Raw genomic sequence first — 23,541 nt, 5'->3', positions numbered from 1 at the left:
GCGTCAGCCATGGAGGGTCGTGGGGTGAGAGGGGACACGAGGGGACGGGGTGTGAGGGGAGGGGACATGAGGGGCAGGACACGAGGGGACGGAGTGTGAGGGGTGGGACACGAAGGGTGGGACACCAGGGCCGGGGTGTGAGGGTGGCACACGAAGGGTGGGACACCAGGGCCGGGGTGTGAGGGTGGCACACGAAGGGTGGGACACCAGGGCCGGGGTGTGAGGGTGGCACACGGGGACGTGCGGCACAAGGGACGGGACGCCACGGCCAGCCCTGGGCCTCCCCGCCGCCTCCGTCCGCTGGGGGCGCCAGAGCGCCGCGGGCCCCGCGGGCCAGAGCGGCTCCGCCCCGCTCCGCCCCTGGCGCTTTAAGGGGCGGGGCGCCCGCGGCGCGGGGGAGGTTGGTCCCGTTCCGGCCGCCGTCCGCTCCCCTCGCCCTCCCTCTCCCCGGGCCCGCCATATTGTGGCCGCCGCAGCTCAGGAGCCGCCGCCTGAGGAGCCGCGATGGGTGAGGGCGGGCGCGGTCCCGCCGGCCGGGGCGCCCCGGCAGCGGGCGGAGGGTGCGCGGGGAGGGGAGGAGAAGCCACCCCGCCAGTCGCGGAGGGGGCCGCAGCCTGTCCTGGTGCCGCCCGCGCCCCTCACCCGGGGCTCCGGGCGCCTCCCCTCAGCGGCGGCGGGCCGGCCTGGCGGGGCGGGGGGCTGCGGGCCCGGCCGCCGCCGCTGAGTCATCCCGCTGCCGGCACGGTGGGGCCTTCCCCGGGCAGGGCCCCGCGCAGCCCGCCGTCTGCGGCCCGGTAGCGGAGCCGGGGCTCGGGGCGGCGGCGGGCGGGGGGCCCTTTTGCTGAGGGGTTTCCCGGGGCCGGGACCCCGTTCTGCCCCAGCCCAGCGGCCAGGCCGCTGGACAGGGGTGTTGCTGGGGGTTTCTTTGCCGTCTGAGCAGCGCTAACAGGGACTTGGTGACCCGCAGCCCGATCTCTGGGCTGCTCCGGGTGGAGGAAGGGGAGCAGCGGGGGCGATTCAAGGCGGTAATATTCTGGTTCTTGGGTATTGGGGATCGGTTCTGCCGCAGGCACCAAGGTAAAAGCCTTGAGAAGGCAGTGGTGGTAGTGGAAAGGAACTGCTGCGACTAAAGCTTCATCAGAGTGCCTGTGGCATGCTGTCAGATCTCCGATCTTTCGTTCATTTAAATTCTGAAGCTTGTAAGAGCTTAGAACCGAGCTCAAGTGAGATCCTACTATGCTGTTTGCTGTTTTAATAACCCAGCGGGGCCTCGGCTACTGTAGCTTTTATAAAAGAAAACTTGAGCAGGAGTGTCAACATAAGCTTGCCGGGGCTGTCCCTCTGCAGCATGTCGCCGTGGACAATATAAGCAAATGCTCCTGACACCGTGCAGGGAAGGAGTGTGGTGGAGGAGTTTGTTTGCATGTTTATAACCAATACCACTAAATATACTTAAAGGTTTAGAGAGGTAGCAGATAGCTTGCTCTGTTAGCTACAAATAAATCCTAACTGAGTATTGTCCTTCAAAAAGTACTTTAATGACAGCAGACTCTTTGTCCCTTTTGGTGTAGCCTGAAATTGAAGCTCCCTACTCAGGGAGGAGAGGTGTCGCTTTCTTGAGGCTTCAGGTAGTACGACAGGGTTTGAAAGGATGAGGTGAATGGGAGAGCCAAGCCTGTAGCAGGCACGCTCTCTATAAAGCAGAGTTAGGATCCTCTGGGAAGTAAGGATTAAGGTCTTATTAATTTTCACCTGCGATATTGTCTTTTAACTAGACTTGCCTTCAGAAAAAATGCCTTTTGGAGTGGGATGCTGCTTGATCAAAATGATCTCGTCAGAAACTCTCCTGCTGTCCTCAAACCCCCGCTGTGATGTTCCAGGAAAAGTTAGTGGCCGCAAGTCTGTGTATGCAACGGCTGCAGCACCTCCCAGGCCAGAACAGCTTTGAAAACTTAATTTATAGCTTGAGATGTAAAACCTTGACTGGCAACTTTGAGTAGAAAAATGTCCTTGGGCCTGTTGGTGAATGAAAACTGCCTGTGTTATCTGGAGCTGGGGACGTTCCTGCAAAGGAGCTTCCCATCCCTCCCCACAACTGCCTCCCTGTTTCCTCTTGGAGTTTGAAGCACGCATTTTCTGACAGCAAGACTTGAATACTCCCCTCATTTGATTTATCCTAATGTAACTTTTTCTTAACTTTAAAAATAAACTAAGACTGCTCTTTTGTTTTTTTAGGTTAATAGGACTAAAAGGTGGCAGCATAACCTTGTTACCCCATCTTGTATGGTGCAGGTTGAGGGTGCTGTGGTGTTTGTAAGCAGTAGTGGTATTGGTCTTGCCCATGGAGTTAGAAATGCTCATAAGTTCATTCTTCGTTTGCTATGCAAATGACAGGTCTAAATGCCTTTATAGTGCTATTTAGCCTGTGGAGCAGTATGTAATGCTCAATTCTTCATAAAACTTTTGTGGTTGATGAATTTAACCAGTTCTTTGGCTATTTGGCTTTGTTTGCTTGTGTTCAGGAGAGCAAACATGAACTTTGTAAGGGGGAGCTTGATCATTGAAATAGCTACTGTAATAGGAAAAGTACTAATTCCTTCAGCCTTTCAGCTTTAAGCTATTGTGCTAGCGAGGTCCAGATAAACTCAAATTTGCTTAGCAAATCAGACAGTACTGTTTGTTTCTGGAGCAAAGCACATGTTGGGACGGATGAGCTTTGTGGAATTTTATAGCCCTCTAATTGTCTCTGACTATTGCTGGTTGGTTTTAACCTCCTATAGCTATCGTGGATCAAGTTTGAGTTGACTTAGTCAAAGAATTAATCCCTGTTTTAAGAACTGTTACAAAGGACTCTGAGCCCAGGTGACAGACTGTTGGACTTGATCAGTCCACTCTTAAGGAAATCTGAATGTCTTGGAATATGTAAATCAGGTTGAAAAGGATTTAAAGCCCCTGAATCTCAGATCTTTTGGGGGTGAAAAGATCAGGAGGAGGTCGAGTTGAAACTAATGTGTATTGAGAACTGGACTGAGGAATAGGTGGGTTCTTTTTACATCAGGGCACAGATAGCCTAAAAGGAACCCTAATCTCAGACTGACCCTCGTCAAGGACAAGTATGCTGTAGGACTGTTAATTTTCCCCAAAGAGAATTTTTGCTTTTCCCTTCCCCCTCCGCAGCCAGCACCATCAGCGAAGCTGTTGCACATTCCAGTAGTGCTATCACATCGCTGGCTCCTAGTAGCTAAACCAGAAGGGAGCGAGCCAATGGTGGCTGCTGCACCAGACAGCCAAATAGCTGCATGGATAAGCGTTTTACTAGCACAGCGTGTCCTGTGTCTGAAGCGCCCAGCCAGGGGATGGTGGCAGGCTGAGTTTAAGACAGCTCTGAAAGTTAACTGACCCTGTGTGTGCTTATTTGTAGTAAATGCTCGAGTAACCTGTGTGAGAACATGGAAGCAGCAGAGCAAACATGCAAACCAGACCTGCATGAGTAACAGGATGGCAGAACCTGGCCACTTCTCCAGAGTTTAACAGCAGCTGGGGTAATTCCAGGGCTGTAGAGGAAAAGCCTTGAGCTGCTGCTTGTTTGGCATGACTTATGTAGTTGTTCTTCTCCTGTAAACACAACTGTTTAACTTCCTTATCAAAGTGACAGGTTCAATATAATAATCTGTTCTTGGCTGATTTCTGGTGGCAATTCAGAGCTGTCTCTTTATACACTGTGTACAAGTAATTCAGCTACTTTCGGATACAAATTAAGTTGGTTATAATGAGTATTTAACTAGTACAGATTATTTAGGCTTCCCTTTCTATAGTCTCAGTTGAAATCATTAAGTTGTCCTGGACATACTTTTTCTAGAAGAGGATCCTCTTAGGAAGAACCTTTATGCTGTGTTGTAAAGCAAGCACTTAAACTCTTAAGAATTGATTGAAGACATGTCTGTAGAGTGCTGTAAAATACATTACATGTCTGAGTTTCAGAAGAATGTTTCTGTTCTAAAAGTTAAGGAATTCTTTCACAAATGGGAGGTAGAAGGAACAAAAGTCACATAAGGACTGCTAATTATAAAGTGACACTTTACATGTACAAGGAAACCAGTGATTAATGCTGATATATGTGGCTATATCAAGAGAGAGGCTTTAGATTTTGAAACACTTCAGAAATGCCTGGCACTGGTTTGTTGTCATTGTATTGAATGTTTTTTGTTCACTTAAAGCAGCAGCTTTGGTGATAGTTTGACAAAGTAAGAATCAATGAGAGGATGAATGTAGAAGTGGCCAGAGATTTTCTTTTCAGTTGTAAGAAGGAGGTAGCAATAAGAAGTTATGTTCAAAACTGACATGCCATACTTAAATGCTGAATAAAGTTTCCAGGGTTTCACTGTCAGTGTGTCCTTGTGAGCTGTATTGAGTAGGTGACTACAGAAATAGCAAGTTTTTGAGTTACAAATGTTAACTATTAAGCCTTCTGGGGAAGTGCGGGATCATGAAGCAGTAATGTGTAGTCAGCCTAATGTCCAGTGCCTACTATGACTTGTGTGTGCAGCCTCAGAAGATGATTGGCATATTCTTACAGGCCTCTCCTTCCCAGAGCCAAAAATATCACAAATGCTTTGATTTATTTTTTTGAAGAAATGCCTCAGTAACTGTAATTGGAGATAGCTTAAGTATCACATGTAGTCTTTAACATTGTCAGGGAAGATGACTGGAGTTTTAAACCTCCGATTTAGCCCTGCTAGCTTGTTCTTCTAAAGGTTCATTTTCTTTGTGTGATCCAAACTGCTCTGTCTACTGCTACTAAATCAGTTTATTTCAACTGTGTTTTAATCCTGGATGGAACACAGGGATCCTGCAGAGAAAGACACCTACCAGCCTACTGTCCTGGTGACTGCTGCAGAGGAATCCCAATTCCTCTTCAGTGTCTGAACCTCCTTGAGTGGGGTGGTGACTTATATGAATTTGTGGTTTATTTCTATCTCCCAACAGCTTGGTCAGTCTGAGAAAATACGAGGAGACCGAGGGCAGCAAAGAGCAGTAACCATTCCTGTGCTGCTGGTAGATACTTCTTGCAGCAGGATGTGATGCTGTAGGAATATGTATTTAGCTTGGAGCCTGTGCCAGTGGGGAGGCAGGAGGAGATGGAATGTTCCTCTGGGTTTTCAGGTAACTAATGAAACAAAGAAACTTTCTGCCAGGTAGGATAAACCCAAAGAATATAGCCAGCAAGGCTTGTCATGTGAAATTTAGTAGTTCATTGATTGTGTTTTGCTATTACTTGTCAAATTTAGGGAGATTTAATTGTAACTGACTGAGTTGATACTATTGCAGGAAAACTTGGGTTGGAAGGGGCCTTTGGAGGTCATCTGGCCCAGTGCTTGCTCAGAGCTGGGCAGCTTTGAAATATACCCAGCAGGCACTTAATTGGCAGATCGGTGCTGATGGAGTTCATCAAGTGTATTCATTTCCACTTGTATAATTCTCCTACTCCAAACACACAGCTGTCAGTCTGCCTGCCTGGCCAGGCTTTGCCTTAGGTCTGTGTCTTATGCCCAGCACAGAACTGTAATAGATACCTTTTGAAGATTACCTTTGTGAAAGGGTGTTTTGGCTTAAAAAAGGCCTTGTCAGATCTGTTGGTGTAACTGTTTCTCTGCTCTGTCGCTTTGGTCTGACTCAGCAGCACAAGTCCTGATTTAGACATGTGAGCCCCTGCAGTGACTCAGCTTGGAGGCTTTAATCAGCAGCTGAAAAAATGTTTGAAGCAAATAATTTCTGTAACGCAGAGAAATGGGAAGAGCGTCATCTGGAAAGAAGCACGGTTGGATTTCTGATCCAGTAAGAAACCGTTATAGTCTTGGCGTGGCAGTAATGACCCTGGAATTAGTTTTCTGGTTAAACTGCTGTTGGCTTTTACACAGATGTTTTCAGGGTTAAGTGCTCCACTGAGCCTGCAAAGTCAAACTTTGACACTGTTTTTCCTTTCTTTTAAGTGGTAAATACCATCTCATCATTCAGTATATAAGGATGAGTGTGGCTACCTCGTCTAGTAATTCCTTGGTTTACATGACAACTGGAGGATCTTTTTCTTCAACAAAGCCTAGTGCAGGAGCCAAATTCCTTCCATCCCCGGGGAGGGGGGGTTCCTTTGCACAAGGAAAAAGGTCTTGTTCATATGAGCTTCATCCCTAAGTTTGACTGCTCCTGTAGCTCTTGTAAGAGGATTCTCAGCTCACAGAACACCTGAAGTAATTCCCAGTATTATTAGCTTAATAAAGCCTTGCTTTGGTTTTAATGGACCAATTTTTATTAATAATGTGATTCCAAAGGTGTTAGCTTCCAGAAATTGTTGGCATGGAACTTTTTAATGTTTCTGTCAAAGATGTGCTATATGCTAGGTGGCAAGATCTCATAGTGGATTTAAAATCCTGCTTAGGCCACTTCTCTCTCTGGAGAGACAAGGGAACAATAATGGAGAAGTCTATTTGTTTCATGTGGACTTTTAATAGTGTGAATTTTGAGGATGTAAAACAGTCTTCTAAAAGAGGTTATAAAAATGTGTTTTAACTCATTGATGCTTTGCAATCCTGAAAGGTGTGTTGGTATTGGGCTTATATGTATGTTTGATACAGACCTGGAAAGGCAACTAATTGCTTCATGCTCTGAAATGACCTTAGCAGATCACTGCAGCAACTTATTCATGCCTGGTTAACAGTGAGCACAGTTACTTGTCTGATATTGGCCTTATCTCTCTCTCTGGCTCAGGATGATGGAGATGTATCTAAACTCATGTTTCTTTTTGAGTCTCAGTCCTTGTTTGTATCTAGTTGGGTATTGGCTTCATCTGCTCTCACTAAACTGGAGTTAAAGACTTCCCTTGGGCACATCACCCTGTGTAGCCACTGTGTAGCTAAGAATTAAAAGGTAATGCTTCTGGCACTTAGTATGTGTTCCCTTTTGGTCTTTCTGCCAAGTCCTCCAGTTGCTGGTGTTTTCCTCAGGACAGAGGAGTCCCTCTGAGCCAGGACTAGCAAGTGTTTTGCTTTGTAGTCAGCCTTACTTCTACCTGGTGACTGAGGTGTCTGAACAAAACTTTCCATAGCTGTGCTCTATTAAAGCAAGTCATCAAACATGTACAAACGAATTTCAGTATTTGTCCTGCAGAGCCAGGGTTACCTGCTGTTATGTGTTCAGGATATAGAAATAAATCTTTATATATTCAGGCTGATAATCCTTAGATCTATTTAATGTGTCATGTTAGCACTGAAATTAATGTCTGATTTGGCATCTTGGGGCTAATAGTTAGCAGATCTGATTGGAGGTGCAGAGCTTGGATGCTCAATAGGAGAAGTATTGAAATGCAAATAGTGTCACTTTTTTTTCCCTGTGGAGCTGCTGTGAATAAAGTTCACTAATGCAGGGAAGTACTTGGCTACAAAAGGCACTGACTTAGGGAACTGTGTGAGCTCAGGGGATTCCTAGAACAGAAGTGATATTTTGTCCAGGCTCAGTCAGAACACTATTTTCAATGGAGTCAGTCTTGCAAGTCTAAGTTTATTGTTTTCTTGAGTGATCTCTGTGAGGTTTTGGTGTAAATAGCGGATCCTCAACTGCTCTTCATATTTGGAAACAGTGTTAAAACTCTTGTAGATTTGTGTAACTGTCTGGTTTGCAGAGGTGTTGGGAAGAGATGGGTTGAAAGCTCTGCAGACTCAGTTTTTTAACACTCAGTACAAGCTTTTACCTCGGCAGTTTTTAATTCTGCCCTAGGGGAGGTGAATCAGACTGAAGAGGTTGAGGTGATGCACACAAGAATGGCAACACACTGCTGAGGAAACTTGGGCACTTCAGAGGGCCTTCCAGTAGTCGGTTCTAACTGGCCAGTGAAAAAGGAAAAGGTAGAGATTGTGCTTTTCCAGGGTAATGCGAGGAATGCTGAACTCGGAGGAAACCAGGTTCCTAGAAAACTAGGCTGTCTCTTGCAGCAGGAGGCTAGGGTGGTAGGAATGAAGTTTGTTTCAGGCAAGGGCCTGAAACATAAGTAGCTGAACTGGCTTTTGCTGTTTTTGGAAAAGCTATGTTACTGTTTCCACTGGTGGAGGAGGTGCCTCATTCTAATTCTGTCCTAATTCTTCTTGTTTTACTTACTTTTCTAACAACATATTCATGCTGTGCTGATTATTCTGGTAGAACAGGGCAAGCTCTGGCCCTTGCCGAACAGTCCTGCTCCCACACAGGCGTACTTCTGCGGACAGGGTTGAGCTTAGCTTGTTGGCTGAGCAGCTCTGGGGGTGAAAATACGGTTTTATGCCTGTTGTGAAGGGATGATGCTGTGACTCTGGTGGCTGGCCGTACTATCCAAATGCCTGCCTATCCGTCTTGCACTGCCATGTACTGAGATATTTGGAAGATGTGCAGTAAGCTTATCCTCTTTCTTCAGCAAGTTGTTAGATGGGCTCGCAGCACTGTGCCCCAGGCACCTGTGTTTGGGTGCCACCAGCCTTTCCCCATCAGGTGTATGGGTACCGGTACCTGGCATGCCAGGAGGACGGTCGAGGGGGTGGCTTCTGGGGAGAGATAAGTGGTGAGCAGGCTGCAGACGCTGCCAGAACAGTTTATCTGGTGTGCAGTCTGTTTGGTGTGGTCTCGGGGGGGGAAAAAAGGGTTACCCGAAGCAGCTGCAGGCTGCACAAATTGCTCCGGGTGAGCTGCTGTGGTATAGAAGGAAAAAGCCTTATTGCCCAGCTTCCTTGTAGAGCTGCAGGTAAGTTTGGAGCCCTGGAGTTCTGGCTGGAACAACATCAGAACAATTTTGTAATTCTAGGGTGTGAGCTGATACTATCTTCACTTAAAGCAGGGCTTAGCTGGTTCTTAGAGAAGGAAAAACCTTTCCTAGGAGAGGTGCTGTCCTGGTAGGACAGCATTTTGTAGAGGTTAAGGTGACTGCCTAAATGCAGTAGCTAAAACTTTTGAGCCGTTAAAGAAACTTGCTCTAGTAAAGTTGCCCTTGCCACTTTACAGTCGAGAGCCTTTCTGTAAAAGCAAATCTTCTCAGACCAACAATGTTAAGATGCAAAGTGAAAATCTGTGACTTGAGTATCTTCTGTGCATCACTCATCTGTGAGCAGATGATTACTTTCCCTAATTTGACAGTCCGGGATACTCTGATAGTCTGATTTAATGGGATTGTTTTGCGGGTATTCACACTGATAGAATTTGAGTTAATAGTTAATGACAAAGCCTGACTTGCAGATGTACTGAATGAGCTACATGTTTTGCACTGAAACACTACAAGTAAAGAATTTGAACGTGCCTGGCATCCCCCTGTCTGTTTTGTTTCATGTGTTTGGGCTTGCTGCAGTCTGTAGTGCCTACAGCATCTGCTGAGCTCACAGTGAAGTCATAATCCTGCATTTGTGGTATTCATCCATTGCCATGGAAATGGAGTGTAATGTAACAAATTAGCATTCTAATGTCATTAAAGTATTGACATAGGTGATGGACTGGAAAAAGTCAATGGAAATAATCTGAAGAGATAAATGTGTGCAAAAGAAAATAGAAAATCAAGTGCCAGAGAGACTGTTGAACAGTGGCATGCTGTTATACAGCTGATGTGAAAAAAAAATCACTCTTCAGGGGCAGTTGTATCTCTGGAGTTTTCCTGCAGTGTAACGGTGTTGTTGATGCTCTGGAAATACAAAGCCTTAAACTACAAGATGCTGGGTGTGCTGGCTGTGCTCTGAGACCTCGCAGCATGGCCGAGTGTCTCTGGCTGTTTGCTGGACACCCGGAGCAGGGCCCAGGGTGTGCCCAGCTGAGTGGGGTTGTGCAAGTTGGGAGGCAGCTGAACTGTCATGTCACTTAGCTATGTGTATGACTAACTGGCTGGTAATCCTGTGTATACTGTTAAGTCACTTAATCGCTTTTTCTTCCTCGTGTTCTTGAAAACTACCTTTTAATTGGAGCCTTTGCCTTCCAAAGGGAGGTAACAAATTTGTCTTTGTTAGGGATTCTGTTGTAATCTTCAGAATTAATCCAGCAACTCTTATTCTTTCGTGCGGCTGTATCAGCCGTTAGCGTTGAGTAGTAATATGAATACACTGACAAAACAGTGGTAGTTAAATACATTTCCTGAAGTAAAATCTATATGTAAATGATACACCTTGCTACTGTGTGATCAGGTGTAAAGCCCTAAAGCCTGTAGATTCTTTTAAAGTCTTCTATCTTCTGAATTAGCTGCTTTTGAGTTAATAATAATAATAAAATTCTTTCCTCCATTCTTGGTGTACAGTGCTGCTGGAAGAGGGACGGGCAAGTGAGAGCAATTGCATAGTTCCTGTGATCTGCAATCCCTGCTTTTCTTTGCCATGTAAATGGTCTTTTAGAATGAGGAAAGTGCTGTCAAATACCTTTAGAAACAGGCCAGCTATTCCTCTAAACTTCCATCTTGTGAGAAATGAAGTCGGGGAAAATATTAATGGTTCACACTGAGGCTGTCAGCAAGGTATAGTCCCACTACTGTGTTGAGTGTGGTGTAAGTGCCTTGGTTTTATGAGGACAGACCTTATAAAATGGGGTACTGAGGAAAGGGACTAAAGGTAAACTTCTGTAAGAAGTCAAGGCTCAAGATCTTACAAGACCGACTGTAACTTGATTGCTTCGACCCTACAATCAGTTTTGAGGTGGTATGCCTTTTCCTTAGTGGTGCTCAGCATGACGTAATCCCCTTTTCTTGTAACTTCTGGCCATTTACTATGCCCTAAGCAAGTTACTGAAAAAGTAACTGGAATAGCACTGGAATACTGCTGGAGAGTTGTGCTCGGTGGTTTCTTTTTAGCTTCAGAGGTGCCCATGAACTTGCAACCCGTTGCGCTGCATCTCCTCGAGCGTGGTGTTGTCTGTGGGTGCAGTTGTCGGTTGCTGAGCTTCACAACTGTTTCACAACTCTGGAGAGCATGGGGTCGGGGCTCTTTGCCAGGGACACACATCTCTATTGCAGTGTAAACAACCAGAGGAACTTGGGTTTTGGTGGGCTTTTTCTTTATCTGTTGCCTTTCAGAAGAATGTCCTCTTGATGTTTTGGCTAGGGAAGAGAATACCCTCTCAGAAAGCAGGTGCTGTGAAATGGAGTCTGACTCTCACAGTGCTCGGTGTCTCTTTCGCTATTTTTGGGAAATTATAGAACTGAAAGCATTTTGTTTCCTCTCCTGTTAAAATATGAATTCTTCCAGTTGTTTTCTTTCCATAGGAATGAAATGTTGGATATTTGTACATTGTACGTGTCTTTTCTGGGCTTGGCTGTGGGCTTTCCTAGTAGGAGGGCAGTAAGGTCTGAAACTTCTCCAGCTGATCTTGGAAGGGCTCCAGAATGGCTGGAGGCAGTTGATAAGTCGGACAGAAACTTTCTGTAAGCAGCGTGGCTGAGGAGCACTTAAAGTTTGAAAGAGGAGGGGTAAGGAGATAACACTGCAAACTTTCACAGGACACTTCTTCTACCTGACCATAGCAGTTGGAAGAAAACAGAGATATCGATGTCCAGCATAGTCCTGGAGAGGAGTAAGTTGGTCTCAGGCTTAATCGGCACTCTGGTGCTGTGTATCATGATTGCTTCCTTCCCGTCCTGAGGAAGGCCGAGATGTTACGCAAATAATCTGTATCATAAATAGGAGAAAGGGAGAGTTTGGAAAGATGTAAGAAGGAGTTGACACAGGCAAAGCAGTGGATTGCAGGTGAGGGATTGATATCCTTCTGTGCTCGGGTTACTGCTTGGCCCTGGAGGTCTCTAACTGTGCCAAATAGTGGAGTGTCACTTCCCTGACAAGGAGGCAAATACACAAGTAATCAAGTTTGAAGTACTGCATTAGTCAGATATGAAGCAGCAAAATAAGTAGGTCAGGTACTGAACACTTGCAGTAACCTGGGAGGACGAACATGGCCTATACGCTATGTACTGCTTTTTGCAAGGGTTTTTTTATTGTTCTAAAATCAAGGCCTCAGTTTACTGTGAGTTCTGTTGTATTTTTGCCATACACAGTGTATCTCCTGATCTGGGGGGAGCAAAAAAAAAAATCAAAGTGTGATTTATGTCATGATAATACAAGGGAAATAATTTCTGCTGAAAACCAAAGTAAAATTTAGTTATGCACCTCCTGAGGACAGTGAAGCTGTTTGAGTAGAAGCCTTTCACGTAGGTAATGTGCTCGATATTGTGGAGTTGGGTCCAGGTTCCTTTCAGAACAGTAAATCTTCTCTTATGCTTCCTAGAAACTTTGTAACACTCTTGCCATAACAGCCTATCTCATGAACTAAGGTTAGGACCACATTCTAACTTGAAGCTTCTATTTTAGTGCTTGAGACCAGCTCTTGCAAATAAGTGTGTTTAATCTGGGTATTCCATGTGCACAGACTTCCTTGTAAGAAAGGACATGTGGGTAACGGGGCAGAGAGTGACAAGAAATCTGAGGCAGATATCTTTTCCTCTTCACAGAAACCATGGCGAGTCCTGCAAAGGATAACTATCGAATGAAGAGTTACAAGAACAAAGCCCTAAATCCCGAGGAAATGCGTCGGAGAAGAGAAGAGGAAGGAATTCAACTGCGCAAACAGAAACGAGAGCAACAGGTAACTGTCATCTTGACTAGCTTGTGTACAGCCTTAACACAACCAGGATTGTGCTGCTGCCAAACTGGAATCTTCAAGGATCTGTGCATTAAGGTTCGTTGGCAGTCCTTTTATTTTTTCCTGTTCTAACTGGGATCTTACTTTTCTCTTTTTCTTTGTACCAAGTACAGAGTAGCTCACATCAAGAGCTCTCCAAGCACTTTGTCCTTGGGGTACTGGAGGTTTTTGTTCACAGATCCTTGTTTTTAAGGTGGTTTTTTAAAATTTTTTTTGTTAATCGGTGAATGGGGTTATTTGCTCAAGAAGCAGGAAGGGTGAGTGAAAGTTTGGGCTGTACATATTTCTTAACTCTGAGCTGTCTCTTTTTTTTTTTTGGCTTGGAGGTCTAGGAAAGTAAGAGGTGATTCCCAGGTGATGTACATGGCTCAGATGAAATGTTTGCTCTATTAGTGCGTCATCTACAAGCTGCCTTCTCCCCAGTTTCCCTAACAAGTTAGGGAAAATTCTGCACTTGCCTGTACCAATGTCTCAGCGGCTTGGGCATTTGCATATCTGAGGGCAAGACTTAGCATGTTTTATTATTGGGGTTTGTATGCCAAACTAGTCCTCAGAGTGCAGAGCTGTTATTAATGACTACTTTTCCATTCAAGTTGTGTTTAGTCTAGTTGATGGTATCTTGTTTGAGGAACAAGAATGTCTAGTTATGAAGACTGTTCATCATTGCTTTCTAATAATGACTCCTGCATTTTTGTTTTCTTCCAGCTCTTCAAAAGAAGAAATGTGGAGTTGATCAATGAAGATGCCTCCATGTTTGATAGTCTCCTTGTGGATTCCTATGTTAGTTCCACGACATGTGGGGTAAGGTGCCTTTCCTTCTTGCAACTGTGCCTTCAGGTTTAATGCTGTGGACTGCATAGAAGTGACAAACATCAATGTTTGTTTTCCCACTTTTGAGAAGGTTGCAAATATTACTACAGTGAACTGGGAAAGTCTGCCAGGAAGTAAAGTGTGCTGTAATCTAAAGTTGTGAATCTTACAATTTTGTGCTTAGCCAGTAATCCAGGTAGGCTGTTGTGACTGTGGTACCTTAACCTTAGCAGGAAATGAAACTGTTGTTCTGTCTCCTGTGTCTCTTTTCAGGAGGGGGTGATCACAAGAGAGATGGTAGAGATGCTTTTCTCAGATGACCCTGACCTACAGCTAGCAACCACTCAGAAATTCAGGAAGTTACTTTCCAAAGGTAAAAATAACTCACCTTATCCCTTGCCATGGGATCTGACATAGCCTTTCTTTTGCAAGCATTTGTGCATGTGTATTGCTATACAGCAGCTTAGCAGTTCTGAGCTGGGGGAAAGTAAGTTATAATCTAGAAACTTAATCTAATTTATTGATTACAGTTGTACAGAAAGTGATTCTGGAGAGCTGGCCTGCCAAGTGCAGTACAGCTTGAGATCAATCAATTCAGTAATAGTTCATGCTTGTTATTCCCCTGGGTTGACCTAGGTACTGTTTTGACACTGCCTTGCTATTTCAGAGCCAAATCCTCCAATAGATGAAGTGATAAACACTCAGGGAGTGGTGGACAGATTTGTGGAATTCCTGAAAAGAAGTGAAAATTGCACGCTACAGGTAAAAGATTGTGTTTGAATTCTTCATGGCATGTAGCTGTTCAGCCTTCACAGTGTATTAACTTGAACCACAGGTGTTATCAGGGACAAGTGATGTCTTGAACCCAAAAGATGCAGATTATATGATGTATAGGAGAAGAAAAAGATACCCTGTAATGCTTGGGCAGAAAAAGGAAATAAGTAGCTCTAAACTAAATTTTTGGAAGAATGCTGGCAAAAACATAGTCCAGCTGCAGGGGAAGAAAATTCAGCCTTCCTGTGTTTCATTTTCTGCTGGGAGCTAGGGGAGCCATGGTATAAATGTGTAGAAAAGCCTCCATTATTGGAGCTTTAAGTACAGGCTAAGAGTCTGTTAGAAATGGCTTAGGTGGTGCTGATCCTGCTGTGGGGCAGAGGGATGGACTAGATGGCTTCTTGAGATTCCTTCCTGCTTGGTAATACCTATAGTTACTTTGTAGGGGTTAAAGATGCTTCCATACATGGAATTGGATCGGAGTTGATGACTGCCTTAATCTTTCTTCTTGCCCTCTGGCCCAAGGCCATGTATCATAAGGGCTTACTTGCAAGAACTACTGAATGGAAATCTGGTTTTAAACCAAAGAATGAGTGTCTAAAGCAGGGAACTCACTGCTCAGCTTCACTTGAACTCAGGGCGTCTTTGTGATAGCCAGATGAGAGGGTGGGCTAGAACTTGCCAGTCTGCACTAGATATAGAAAACTTTCTACTCCACATGTATTTACACACTACATCTTCACTTTTCTTGCTGGAAAATAGTTGTATCGGTGAAGTGATGTGGTGTGACTGACAGCGATGTCTTCGCTTACTAATCCTTTGAGAAGCTGTAGCCTCTGAGAAGGCATTTAGCAGATGTGGCTTTTTTATTGATCGAGAAAATAAAATCCTTTGAGTATTGAGTTGTTCTGTTGTGATATGCTTTCTTTCTCTCACCACCCTTTTGCAGTAGTTGAAAGAACTATAGCCAAAGTTTAATGGCAAATATTTTGCTAAATCTGGATTATTTGATTCATGCTTTTCTCATTTATTTGCTTGTTTCAGTTTGAAGCAGCGTGGGCACTGACGAATATTGCATCAGGAACTTCCCAACAAACAAAAATAGTAATTGAGGCTGGGGCAGTTCCTATATTTATAGAGCTATTAAACTCTGACTTTGAGGATGTTCAGGAACAGGTAAGGTTCACTTCTTTGGGGTTAGGGAGAGAACCACAGTGGGTTGCACATGAATAAAATGCAGTGTTTAAAATGAGTGACCAGTGTCTAACAACTGGCTTCAGACCACAAATTGAAGTATTGTTTGCCTGGAATTATGGGGAAAATCCTTTCTTAGCACACTACTCTCTTCTTCCTCTGTTCAGAAACCGTGTGAATGCTAAAACTGTTGCTGTTTCCTTTCAGGCTGTCTGGGCATTGGGGAACATTGCTGGAGACAGCTCTGTGTGTAGAGATTATGTCCTTAACTGCGCTATTCTTCCTCCCTTATTAATGTGAGTAGCCATGAATACTTGCCAATACAGTTCTTGAAGTCCCATTGTGCTATAGCAGAGCAACGTTTGAGCTGGGTGAATAGATTTCCCCAGCAATGTGTGGTAATATTCACTGGGAATCAAACCATTGGTACCAATAAAACTGGCAGTTCAGACAAGTATTTGATAAAGAGAGCGGGACTTGGTAGACAACATGCCTTCTCACAAAACTTTACACCGCTCTGAATCTGAAGCAGGTGCTGTTGAAGCAGGTGCTGTTGCAGTGCACTTGTCTTCCTGAAGTTACAGGGCTTGCTCGTTCACTGTGTGTCCCTCCAGATGCTCTTTGTGCTTATGCTGTGGATTTCAGGTGCTTGTCTGAGTGGGCTCCTCTAGGAATTAGGAAAGGGAGCAGGTCTCTACATGCCACCTTGCCTCTGCAGCTCTTTTGTGGTGCAGACCCACCATAGTCAGAAGATGTGTTTGTCAGGAGTGTGCTCTCAAGTGCTGTCCACTGCTCTGGAAAGAATTAATCTTTACTTTATCCTGTCCTTGGCAAACGGATGCTTTGTCACAAGTGACTTGGATTGTTATACTGCTACTTCTGTCAGTCACTTGTCTGCAGTCATGGGTGGCTGAGGGCTTCACTGTCCTCGGAGTTGAGAGGCAGCAATTTGTATCAGCTCCTCTCCAGTGTCTGACCTCAGAGAGGGGTACGAGTGTCTGCCTGGGCTGAATTTGAACTTGGAACTTACCCTTCCTTCTGCACTTATCTAATGTGGAACTTGCCTTCCTGACGCATGGCACTTGACGATGTTAGGAAAAATAGCTATTTATCCTGAGAAGTAGTTGCATGTCACTCCTCTTCTTGCTTATTGAGAGGCTCAGGTGACAAACAGCATGGCTTGAGCTACAGCAAGTGGAATAGTGGTTTGACTTCCTTAAAACTATACTAGTTTTCCTTCTTTTGATTCCCTTTCTGGCTTCCACATCAAGGATTATAATTCATGGTAATTGTCTCTTTAGGCTCCTTACGAAGTCCACCAGGTTGACAATGACACGAAATGCTGTCTGGGCCTTGTCAAACTTGTGCAGAGGAAAGAGTCCACCACCTGAATTTGATAAGGTGAGAATAAAAGCCTTCTTGGCAGACAGGTGATGGGGAGACACCTAGTTAAGATGTTTGTCTAAATTGATTTTGGCTGTTGGACCTCTGTAAGTCATTCCGAGAGGGAACAGGGTGAGGTTCTTCCTGCTGAGGTTGATCTTGCTCCTCAGCAGATGTTTGAGTGCTTGTTTAGTTTTCTGCCAACCTTTCTGCCTGGCTCTGTTGGCAGCCCATCAGCTGGACCCCTCAAGGGGCAAGCCCAGGGTTCTCTGAACTTTTTTGTTATGAACTCGAAGTTTGAGACTTCACTCAAATTGTGACTAAAAACTTGATTCCGAGACATTTAAATGCTACAAAACAGGACTCCCATATCTACGTGGGAGCTGTGGTAGCTGTTGTCTTTCCCTTTCCTGGTGTGCTACTGGCACTAACAAAAGTTCTGCTGGCCCTTCGGATGTCTCATCCTTCTTTGGTAGAACAAAAACTATTGAAGATCAATGTGATTCTTTTTTTTTTTTTTAAATGAAAGCTCGCTTCTTAAAGCTGGGAAGCCTGTGGTGAGGGATGAAATCTGAACTGAGTGTAAATATAAAACCTTTTAGAAATGATTGAAGTACTCAGAGGTGTAACTGTTGATGGTTGCTGCTCTGAATACTGAGCTATTTAGGGTTATTAAGAGTAAGAAATGGAGCAGTGCTCTTACATAAGAAATGTAAGGAGCTTCCAAATGGTAGCATGCACAGTAGCACTTGTCTCAGGAGTCTAGACTTGCTCCAAGAGGAAGGGATGTAATTTTAGTTTAGCAAGAAAGCTGTTGAGAACTTTAGACACTGATTATGAGGTATGTGAACCAGCAAGGGAAGGTGCTGACTTTAGGGAAGGAAACAGTGGACATTCAAGACGTGTTATCTTGCCAGTCAGTGTAGCCACATGGTGCTTGCATGCAAATGTGGTGGTCCTTGACAGAACGTGACTAACCTTCTGGGGCGGTGGCTGTTGTTGTAGGTATCTCCCTGCCTGCCAGTGTTGTCCCGGTTATTATTCAACAGTGACTCCGACTTGCTGGCAGACGCATGCTGGGCTCTTTCCTACTTATCAGATGGCCCCAATGAGAAAATTCAAGCAGTTATTGACTCGGGAGTGTGTCGGCGACTGGTGGAGCTCTTAATGTAAGTGTCTTGTCTTGCTGCTTCAGCCCAGTCAGACTGGGAAGCGTGTGACTGAGCATGAGTTTGTATCAAAACCCATCAGAGCGCTCTTTCCACCTCTTGTGGGCACAGGATCCAGGTAATGGGCACTTAGCTGACTTTGGAGCAGTTGTGTAGGAGGGTCTGAAGCAGGTTGAGAGCTGTAGTTTACTGGCTTTTCTTTCTGAGAGGCTGAGTATGTTCTAGTGCAGTAATGTTACTAATACTGTATGCTAGGAAGAACTTAATTAGAGATTGGACTGATGCTTCTGGTCTGTGAAAGGAGAGAGGACTGCAGAGTGTCTTGTGCTCTCAAACTTCAAATACGCTTACGGAAGCCTGGTTACTAGGCAGATCAAAGATGGCAAGAATAGTGTTTAGCAAAAGTTAGCCTGGCTTTGTTTCTTTGACATCTGTATGGAAATTTGGACAAAAATGTTTGCTGGCTGTGGTTTGAATGGGGCTCTAACATCTGCAGAATTGGTAGAACTGCAAGATACTTGCTTCCAAAACTATCCTGAAAAATTCTGGGTGTTCATTGGGTTAACGACATCTTTGTTCAGCAAGGTGATGAAGGTGAGGTCTGTAATTAAACTGAAGATGATGGAGTCAGTACATTAAGGATGAAAACACGTCTGAATTGCAAGTTTGTCTTCAGTCTCTGCTTATCCAGGGGCAATATGGTCAACTTACTGTATGTTTCTGTGTGCTAGGGGATGGAATTCTGAGTAAATAATGCAGATGAAATACCAGAGAGAATCTTCTGAACATCCAAATGCACATGATCTGATAGATTTGGGTTTGTCCTTGCACCATTTTTCCTGCAGGCACAATGACTACAAAGTGGCCTCCCCAGCTTTGCGAGCAGTTGGCAATATTGTGACAGGGGATGACATCCAGACCCAGGTGAGGGGAAACAACTGTCTTGCAGGGAAATGCAGTGCCTGTATAGCATATTCACGGTGTGAAAATAGAAAATACTTAATTCTGATACTGGTGAGCTGACTTCTGCTTTCTTTCCCAAAAGGTGATTCTGAACTGTTCAGCCTTGCCTTGTCTCCTTCACTTATTAAGTAGTCCCAAGGAGTCAATCAGGAAAGAAGCCTGCTGGACCATATCTAACATCACAGCAGGAAACAGAGCACAAATACAGGTACAGTTTTCTCCAGCCCACCTGTAATGATCCTAGATTCCAAGCTCTGCATTAAGAATCTGCAACTTTTTTCTTGTCTGACACTCAGAGGCTGGTTTTGTTCACATCTCTTACTCTGCAGTAATTTGCTGCTCCCAGCCATCTACCAAATGAGAGTTAAAAAAAAGCTTGTTAATTGTACCAACAAATACTAGGCTGAAATGAGTCCCACAGGTTGGATTGTTGGAATAAGAGGAGATACAGCCCCTATTTCTCCATGCTCAATTAGAGATACCCCTTTGAAAAGCTGGAGCTTGTTGAGTTTTAATTATCCTTTTAATGACCTACATACAGAGGCAGTTAAGTGATGAAAGCATTCCTATGGTATTGATGCAATAATAGGGATTGTCTACTGTGCTAGTTATGGAATTGAATCTTATGTTAATAAGATTTGGCTGAGGAATAAAATGGAGGAATTGCTGAAGGGTATAGCTTGGAAAGCTCTTTTGCATTGGAAAATGGAAGTAGAAGTTTCTTTCAGGTACTTAACAGCCTTTGAGAAACTGCGTTGCCAATTCAAACACTTCTTGTGACTCTTTCTCCTCAGGCAGTCATAGATGCAAACATTTTCCCGGTACTGATAGAAATCCTGCAGAAAGCCGAATTCCGCACGAGGAAGGAGGCAGCATGGGCTATTACAAATGCAACGTCAGGAGGAACTCCTGAGCAGATCAGGTACTCCCTGCGGCTCCTCTTGGGGGAAATCTGTCTAAATGCATGGTAGCTTTGTATTTATGGGGACTGCAAGGCAAGTAGCAAGGGAGTAATTTGGAGAACCTCTAAGAGAGTACCTGAGACATAGGCGAAGCTACAGCTGGATCATATACTGTGTTATAAATTCCTTCTGAATAAGGATAAACTAGTCCAAACTGCTTCCCTGCCCTTAGATAGCTTAGACTAGGCTAAATGTCCAAATTTGACAGATTAAAGTCCAGTGGGGACTTAATCTGAGTAGCAGCTGGATTTCAAAGGGAGCTAGCAGGTTTCTTAAAAGAGGGGGAGTGTATACAAATGCAAATAAGTCCATAAAAATTAACCTTGCAAAACAGTAAAAATATATTTAAGGTAACTTTTTGTATTTGACTCATTTCCCTTGCTCTAACCGAGCAAAGGTGATGCTTGCTAGATGCTGAACAGCGAGTGTATGTTGTTGGTGCTCTCTCCTCAGATACTTGGTAAACTTGGGTTGTATCAAGCCTCTTTGTGACCTGCTGACTGTCATGGACTCCAAGATTGTTCAGGTGGCGTTGAATGGCCTGGAGAACATCCTGAGGCTTGGAGAGCAGGAAGCCAACCAGAGTGGGACAGGCATCAACCCGTACTGTAGCCTGATTGAGGAGGCCTATGGTAGGTTGTGGCTGTGGTGCCCTTGGTGGTGCTATTGATTCTGAACACCACAAGATGCATTGAAAGGTGTCTGCTAGTTTTGTTGGTTGCTTTTCTGCTCTATTAAAGGATTTAGTATATTCCAAACTAGCTGATATTTATTCCAATAGTCTGCTTTTAGACTCTTAGGATTGGGCACAGGACAAAATGCTTGTAAGTAAAACCCATCGTACTTCTGATCCAAGCTTCCTAGAGCTGGAGGCCAAGCTGATAATCGTGGCTCCCATCATTTGGGAGTATTAATCGGAAATAAGCTCAGCTAAGTAAGAAGTGACACTTCTGGGTCTGATTGTGCTAACGGTGCCCAGTTGTATGCTGTAGATGTACAGTGGAAATCCAGAGAGACCTGGATTTTCCCTGGAGTGACTTAATTTGGTGGATGTTTTTGTCCTGCTCTCGATGCTTTGAGGAGCAGTTTCTATTTTGGTCTGAAACTCCTTGTGTGCTGCCAGTGTCTGACTTGCCCTTTCACTGACTGTTATGCTGCATGTCCTGATTCTCCCAGTAAGAATAATTCTTGAAATTCTTGAGAGTATATCGTGCTTGATGCTTTCTGTTCAGCAGTGGATTTAATTAGGACAGCTAAACCTGTTGCTGCCCTTCTGCTGGAGGCTACTGGGACAGGCCCTGCTTCCTTCCCCTCCCTATTCCCTGCAACTACCAAAGTGTTTGCAGCCAGCTGTTTTAATCTCACTGAAATCTGGTTTAGTCTCCAGCAGAGAGCTGGGAGCACATCCACTTTGGCTGTGTCAGCTAAACCTACTATTGAAAAGACATTAGTGCTGCCTGATACAGATGAAATGTGCAAGCAGCTCTGGAATGGTTAGTTTTAGATGTCAGTGCTGCTCGCAAAATGCAAATTTACCACAGACAAAGGTCTTGCAGTGGATAGGGGCAAGGGTGGAGGATGGATGTGGGATGGTGTAAGTATCAGGATCTCCTTGTTTCATTGCATTCCATTCTTTTTTCCTCCAAGGTTTGGATAAGATAGAGTTCCTACAAAGCCATGAGAACCAAGAGATCTACCAGAAGGCCTTTGACCTGATTGAGCACTACTTTGGAGTAGAAGATGACTCCAGTTTAGCTCCCCAGGTAGATGAGAACCAGCAGCAATTCATCTTCCAGCAACCTGAAGCCCCCATGGAAGGTTTCCAGCTATAATGTGTCCGGGGACGGAAAAGAACACCACAAACTTGCTGGAAAACAACTGGGAGCAGCTGATTGTCCCGTCCCCTTCTTGCGAATGGAAGGCTGAACACCCACTCCACCTGTTAGGAAACAATTCTTCAAACAACTAGAAACAGTGCTTTGTCCTCGTGGAAAGAAGGGGATACTCTTACACTTTTTTCTTTTTGCTGCTGCATACATGTCTTTAAAGCAGGCATCTGGGTGGAGGAAGGACACTGAGGTAACAGATTGCACCTCTTGGTTTTTTTTTTTCTTTGTGGTGATCTCTCCCAAATGTCACTTCTTACCTCGGGTACTTAATTGAGATTTCAGCATTGGGTTGGGTAAGAACACAAATAGAAAGTAAGCATTCTGACAACAATAATTCTGGAAACCTGGGTTGAGCTATTTAATTTTTTTGCACATGTTACTCTTTATTAAAGACTCTAATTTGCCAAGAGCAAAGTTTAGCCCTGGCCTTTCTGCAACCCTCCTTCAGCGGACAGTCCTGTTGAACCTGGGCCAAGTTCCCCTGAAATATACTGTAAATGGACAGAGAAATGGGAAGTTCTCCCACTCCTGGGAAGATTATTATTTTTTTTTTCTGGGGGGAAGGCTTCTTCCCTTTGTCTAGATTTTTGGTTTTGTTTTTTGATGAACTGCTAGTGGTATTTACAAGGAAAAAAAAAAGCAACAAGACCCCAAAGATGGTAACTATGAAGAGGGCAGGATGCTTGGGTGGTTTTTGAAACAGGAAGCACAGCTGCCGTTGCACAGGCTTTGTTTGCATTGCTACTGACTGAAGTCACAGAACTGTTGAAATGGTGAAAACCCATCTTCATCTTTACTTGAAATACTTTTTTTTTTTTTCCATGAGAACATGTTTTGAGTTCTGGGTTGTGGTTTTTTCTGACTTGGGTTGGGGTGGATCACTGTATGGGTCAGAGGAAGAGGATGTGTTGTGTGCGGTGTTAACTTCAGTAGCAACAGGCCTGAGTTTTCAGGTTTACCTCCTGCTCACAGTTGGATCATGTACATTTTACTTAAAAAAAAAAAAGTCAAATCTCTGTATTTTTTATATTATATATAGGTAGATATTTGTCTAATTGGGCTTCAGAGAAAAATATATATGAAATTTCTGTAACTTATGTAAATAGAGCACTGTGAGGCAGGCACACCTGGAAACGACGGCCCCAGCTCACTCACTGGTTGTCCTGCTTCTTTTCCTCTGTTTACTCACGTACTGTATAAGCGAACATAGAGCTGTCTTAACCTCCTCTGCCACCTTTGAGTTACTTAGCCAAGATTTCATTCGCCACAAGAGAACGCACGAGGCTGTGGAGAACAAACGCGCTTCTGGGCTGCGGGGGGAGAGCTGGCCGCCGGTGTGTGCCAGCCGCTGAGGCCTGCCCGGGGCTGAGGAGCCAAAGCTCCGCTGTGATGAGTCCTTTATTGTGAAACGAATAAACTCCATCTGTGCAGTTGACTGGGCTGTGGAGACTCTGGCTGCGTGCACCTTCTGCTCCCGGGGCGGGGGCCGGGAGAGCGGCTCTGCCGGGACTCGGCTCCCCGGCGCTTCAGGCGCGGAGCGTCCCCGGGCCGGGCTGCGCGGGGCACGCCGGGAGGTGGCGCAGGGCACGCTGGGCGCCGTAGTTCGCGGGGCACGCCGGGAGTTGTAGTTCCCAGGCCACGCAAGGCATGTCGGGAGCTGTAGTCCGCGGGGCAGCCCGCCGCGGCTGCCGCTTCTCCCCGGTCTTTCCCGGCACGCCCCGC

General features: G+C 44.9%; 1 protein-coding gene across 4 annotated transcripts; it reads left to right on the top strand.

Moving 5' to 3' along the window:
* Positions 1 to 215: 215 nt before the first annotated feature.
* On the top strand, positions 216 to 23,254 carry KPNA6 (karyopherin subunit alpha 6). 4 transcript variants are annotated; one of them, XM_075773640.1, is made up of 14 exons: positions 216 to 508; positions 12,485 to 12,618; positions 13,381 to 13,476; positions 13,759 to 13,858; positions 14,153 to 14,247; positions 15,304 to 15,435; positions 15,661 to 15,749; positions 16,755 to 16,854; positions 17,842 to 18,005; positions 18,851 to 18,929; positions 19,051 to 19,176; positions 19,763 to 19,890; positions 20,384 to 20,562; positions 21,578 to 23,254. In XM_075773640.1, the coding sequence occupies exons 1-14, from the start codon at positions 505 to 507 to the stop codon at positions 21,760 to 21,762; spliced, it is 1,611 nt and encodes a 536-aa protein (XP_075629755.1). In that variant the 5' UTR covers positions 216 to 504; the 3' UTR covers positions 21,763 to 23,254. The 4 variants fall into 4 exon arrangements, with proteins under 4 accessions (XP_075629755.1, XP_075629753.1, XP_075629754.1 ...); XM_075773638.1 differs by having other exon boundaries at positions 375 to 508; positions 12,485 to 12,711; XM_075773639.1 differs by lacking the exon at positions 216 to 508 and adding an exon at positions 3,536 to 5,163.
* The last annotated feature ends 287 nt before the right edge of the window (positions 23,255 to 23,541 follow it).

This window comes from Balearica regulorum, chromosome 22 (genome assembly GCF_011004875.1).
Source record: "Balearica regulorum gibbericeps isolate bBalReg1 chromosome 22, bBalReg1.pri, whole genome shotgun sequence".
NCBI lineage: Eukaryota > Metazoa > Chordata > Aves > Gruiformes > Gruidae > Balearica > Balearica regulorum.
The sequence above is the reverse complement of the archived record's forward strand: the minus strand, read 5'-3'. Positions and strand labels throughout refer to the sequence as shown.